This window comes from Micropterus dolomieu, linkage group LG17, assembly GCF_021292245.1.
Source record: "Micropterus dolomieu isolate WLL.071019.BEF.003 ecotype Adirondacks linkage group LG17, ASM2129224v1, whole genome shotgun sequence".
In the NCBI taxonomy this organism is placed as follows: Eukaryota; Metazoa; Chordata; class Actinopteri; order Centrarchiformes; family Centrarchidae; genus Micropterus; species Micropterus dolomieu.
This window is the reverse complement of record NC_060166.1, coordinates 38,297,374-38,302,661: the sequence shown is the minus strand read 5'-3', so window position 1 is coordinate 38,302,661 and position 5,288 is coordinate 38,297,374. Positions and strand designations below refer to the sequence as shown.

At 41.5% G+C, this 5,288-nt stretch overlaps 2 protein-coding genes across 2 annotated transcripts in view; one reads left to right on the top strand and one right to left on the bottom strand.

The window, feature by feature from the left end:
• LOC123985567 (SH3KBP1-binding protein 1-like) overlaps positions 1–5,288 on the top strand; it is a 234,595-nt gene that overhangs the window by 62,163 nt on the left and 167,144 nt on the right. The gene's annotated exons all lie outside the window — the stretch shown is intronic.
• LOC123985985 (latent-transforming growth factor beta-binding protein 4-like) overlaps positions 1–5,288 on the bottom strand; it is a 107,562-nt gene that overhangs the window by 46,342 nt on the left and 55,932 nt on the right. Inside the window, exon 13 of the mRNA XM_046074015.1 lies at positions 1,588–1,866. Within this exon, the coding sequence (XP_045929971.1) occupies positions 1,588–1,866 (279 nt within the window). The remainder of the gene's footprint in view (positions 1–1,587; positions 1,867–5,288) is intronic.

The window sequence follows — 5,288 nt, the reverse complement described above, 5'->3', positions numbered from 1 at the left end:
AAGCGCTGACAGAGTGACGGACAACAAGTCAGGAACAATATGTAAGGGGGGACATCTCAAAATGCACCTGCATTGCTTTGCATTTTGTGACGTTCAATTGAATAAAAGACTATTTTCAAGTCATATATTTCGTATTGCATTCACCAGAGAAATAAAAAATGTTTTCTCACCTTTTCTCTTAATTACAAAAAAGAAAACGTTATCTATAAACCTTCTATAAAAATTATAAAATTATATTGAGATAATTATTATCGTTTTATAACTTCACAAGACGTTCTCCACGTTTCTCTTTTTAACGCATGGAGGCGGCAGGCTGCTCTTCTGATATTTCCCCTAACATGTAGCTTTATTCTCGTACTATTACGACTTTATACTAGTACGACTTTATACTAGTACGACTTTATTCTCGTACTAGTACGACTTTATACTAGTACGACTTTATTCTCGTACTAGTACGACTTTATACTAGTACGACTTTATTCTCGTACTATTACGACTTTATACTAGTACGACTTTATACTATTACGACTTTATTCTCGTACTAGTACGACTTTATACTATTACGACTTTATTCTCGTACTAGTACGACTTTATACTAGTACGACTTTATACTATTACGACTTTATACTATTACGACTTTATACTAGTACTATTACGACTTTATTCTCGTACTATTACGACTTTATTCTCGTACTATTACGACTTTATTCTCGTACTATTACGACTTTATTCTCGTACTAGTACGACTTTATTCTCGTACTAGTACGACTTTATTCTCGTACTATTACGACTTTATTCTCGTACTATTACGACTTTATTCTCGTAATATTACAACTTTATTCTCGTAATATTACAACTTTATTCTCGTAATATTACAACTTTATTCTCATAATATTACAACTTTATTCTCATAATATTACGACTTTATTCTCGTACTATTACGACTTTATACTAGTACGACTTTATACTAGTACGACTTTATTCTCGTACTATTACGACTTTATTCTCGTACTAGTACGACTTTATTCTCGTACTAGTACGACTTTATTCTCGTACTATTACGACTTTATTCTCGTACTATTACGACTTTATTCTCGTAATATTACAACTTTATTCTCGTAATATTACAACTTTATTCTCGTAATATTACAACTTTATTCTCGTAATATTACAACTTTATTCTCGTAATATTACAACTTTATTCTCGTAATATTACAACTTTATTCTCGTAATCAAATTTTATTTTCTCCTCAATGTGGCCCTAATACTCGGTCGTGCTTTCCAAACTCACAAAACAAAGACAGTAAAAAGATCAAAGTGCCAAAACGCAACTCGAATTGAAACCCAACAAATAAGGGAGGGTCTTAAGCAAGGACGATAAGCAATTGGGGGAGATTTGAAGCAGCCACTGAAAAGGCCCGGTCACCTTTATTTTTTAACCTGGATCTGGGAACATCTGATTGGACGACCTCAGCGCTTAGACAGGAGTGTCGGCATGTAAAAGTTCTGATGAATAAGAAGGCTGCGACCACTTTAAAATCTTAGCTTACCAGCCAGAATATAGCGTACAATTCCCTGGTAACCAACCTGAACCGAAGTAGGGACATCTCTGACAGTCGGGTCCCCAGGCTTTGCCGACGCGGCTGCAGCAGCAGATCTGCTTGGTGATGTTCCTGAGGATGGGCAGGGAGCAGGAGGCCGGACCCCGGCCCGGACCCAGGACCCGGTGACACTGACCCTTCTCCTGTGAGATCACACTCTGGGCTGAGGAGGACACACAGGAGGTCAGAGTTACAAATCCTAGAGCTGGTCTGGGAGTCAGAGCTGAGGCACCGGCAGAACCCTGCATGCAGAATCGGTAACATGCTGCTTCCAGGTGCATTCAGGCTAAAGTCAACACGGCACGGCCAAATCAAGCAAGCTCTGACATCACAGCCACCTGTGGTTTTGATTGGATATGAGGAGAAATGAGGCAAGAACAGGAAAACAGAGACCTTGTCCATGAAGTTCCTTGGAGCATAAAGTGAAGGTGTCATGTGTAGCTTTCTGTTTTTATGTAGACATTTCCCAAACACGTCCTGTTAGGAGTTCTGGTCGCTCTGAAGCAGTGATTCCCAAGTGTGGTGTAGTAGTGCAACAATTATTTTTTTGTGGAATTTTTCATGAGACAAAAACTCGAATTGAAAACTTTCCTTTGTAAATTTAATTTAAAACTAAAAACATAACCCCGCCTCCCTCTGCACGGTTCGGCACGCAGGTGAAATGTGGAAAGTTTAATATCTGAGAAAAGGTTTTACTGCCGCTGTTACTTTTTAAAGTAGTAAATATCTAACGTTACATCGCGATCAGTGAAAATACAGAGAAGACAGATGCATGCTGTGTTTAAGCGCAGTGAGTGGGTATAAGGGCAGAGCGACTGGTTTCAAAGCCGTCACTCTCAAGAGTGAAACCCCGTAGCTGTGACTTCGGGCGTGTTCACTGGTGTAACAGGAACATTGCGCTGCTCGTCATCATAGAAACAGATCATCAGATTTTGATGTTTATTGCACCTTCAGTAATATCGGCTGCCTTCCCTTCAACACACAGCTCCGCTGCTCGCGACGTGTAACCAATCAGGTAGTGCTGTGTGCGGGACATTGAGCAAATACATAAGGGGGGGTTGGGGGTGCAGCAACCCGGTAAAGCTGTAGAAGGGGGTGCGTTGCCTAAACCTTTGACTGAGCTAAAATAAGTATGTGTATACTGCGCAGTACATACGCTGTTCAAATTAGGGCTTGATCAATTAATGGTTTGGTTTATAAAAAGTTAAATGAAAATACAGCCCATTTTTTCATTGACGTCTGTGTGGATTTATCCGGCCAACAGCCCGAAAATTTAATACAGTCTTTTATGAAAAAGAAAACCAGCAACACATTCACATTTCAGAAGTCGGAACCTTTGCTTTAGGGCCCAGGGGTCAGAAAGCAGCACTCGGTTTAAACGGCACATGTAGCTGCAGTGTTGGACAAATTACTCAGAAATTGTAATGACTTACTTTTTACTCATTTAAAAAGCACCATATGTTCTGAGGTAGTTTGGCATTTCAGACTTTTTATGGGCTCAGAGAAAATCGCTTAATTTCATTCGTGCCGCTTTTCAATCGTCTCTCCTCTCCCCTATTACTTTACTTATTACTGGGTATCAAAACAAAATAGTCACGTTACTCGTTCCGTTCCAATTACTTTCCACCACCGCACCCCGTCCTTAAAAGTGACAGGAAACCTGTTCAGCAGCGCGTTTTAGAAATGAATCCACTTTACTGGAACAATAATGAACCTGAGGAGGCAACAAGCAGCCGGACTGAAACACTGCAGCCTCTCAGACCAGAGGATGCTGCATCAGACAGGCTGTTTAAAACTAAGAAAAAACAAAGCAGAGCCCTCCTGACTTTTTAACTGATCATGTATCCATAACAGCATCAATGAGGAGGATTTTTACGAAGCATTACGTTTTTAATGCCACTGTCCGAGATTTAAAAAAAAAAAATCAAGCAAGCGTCTCGACCGTCACGTTCCTGTTTTGCACATGTATTTATAAGAGAAGTATTCAGTGCTTTTACAAAACACAACACACTGATTAACTCCGCTCCGTCCAGCCGAGTGGAGGCTTCACTGGCAGCAACGTCAGCAGCCGGAGTTTCTCTCTACAGGCCAAGTTTCACGTTTCTTAGCAGATGCTTCAATACAAAATTGTTCGCGGTTGAAAGCTTTTTGCTGGTCGCGCAACGTTTACAACGGAAGACCGATTCTTTGCGCCTCTGAGTGCGACACGGCTAAGTTCGGCCTGATGGCAGCACTTCCAGCTGTGGAGAGAACGCCTCTCTCCCTCGTTCTTCCGTTAGCCTTTTAGCTAGCAGCTGACTTAAACAACATTACGTCCGGTGTCGCAGACCTGCAGCCCGGCCGTGCTGTTATGTTAATATTCAAACAATGCGTAATCTATGTTTCAGCGGTTGACTATTGACTTTTTCCCCCTGGCTGCGCATCCAGCAGTGTTTGTATACAAGAAACCCGTCTATTAAATTTTATGTTGGTGGTTTACTGAATTTCCAATAACACACATAGCACCTGACCACACCCAACAGTGATGTCAGAGTTTAGTGACACACCCTGGCGTACACTTCTACATCACTGCAGCAAGATGAGAAGTTAAACCACTGGGGGTTCTTTAATAGATGAAAGCCTGCTGATCGGTATTTACCAACCAGAAGACAGTCAGACAAACAGCCAAGACAACGTTAGCAGCACAAGTTAACTCTGGTCAGCCTGGCGTGATGGACAGACGGACGGAGCAACTCCATCTCCTAGAAATTACATTTATATTCAGCAAATCTGCAACAGGAAGTACAAATTGTTTTTTATACACATTAGGAATTTTTTTGGATTTTATCGGTCCGTAAATTTCACAATTATTTCCTGGATATAACCATTTAATCTGGTACCAATCACAGCAAAAATGTCACACTGGTACACGTCCAGCTAGTTAGTCCCAATGAACAGCTTAAGGCGAGACGCCACAGTCAAATTTTCTCAACTTTACTCAGATCACGATGAGACTTTACAAGCTAATATAAATAAAAACACTTTTTTTGAAATTACGACTTTGTTTTTTTTATTTTTTAATACGCGAATGAGGTATTTCCTCATTAAATATGCAGAGTGGTGATGGCGCAGTGGATAAGACCCATGCCTTTGGTGTAAGAGACCCGGGTTCAATTCTACACTACGACATTCACCAATGTGTCTCTGAGCAAGACACTTAACCCCTCGTTGCTCCAGAGGCGTGCAACCTCTGATATACAGAATCTCACCAAAGTGAGTCCACCCCTCACAGCTTTTCATGTGACGACACTGAAGAACCTTTTGACCCTTTGCTCCAGTGTAAAGTAGCGAGCGTGCAGCTTGTATAACAGCGTTTTAGTAGCGAGCGTGCAGCTTGTAGAACAGCGTTTTAGTAGCGAGCGTGCAGCTTGTAGAACAGCGTTTTAGTAGCGAGCGTGCAGCTTGTAGAACAGCGTTTTAGTAGCGAGCGTGCAGTTTGTAGAACAGCGTTTTAGTAGCGAGCGTACAGCTTGTAGAACAGCGTTTTAGTAGCGAGCGTGCAGCTTGTAGAACAGCGTTTTAGTAGCGAGCGTGCAGCTTGTAGAACAGCGTTTTAGTAGCGAGCGTGCAGCTTGTAGAACAGCGTTTTAGTAGCGAGCGTGCAGCTTGTAGAACAGCGTTTTAGTAGCGAGCGTGCAGCTTGTAGAA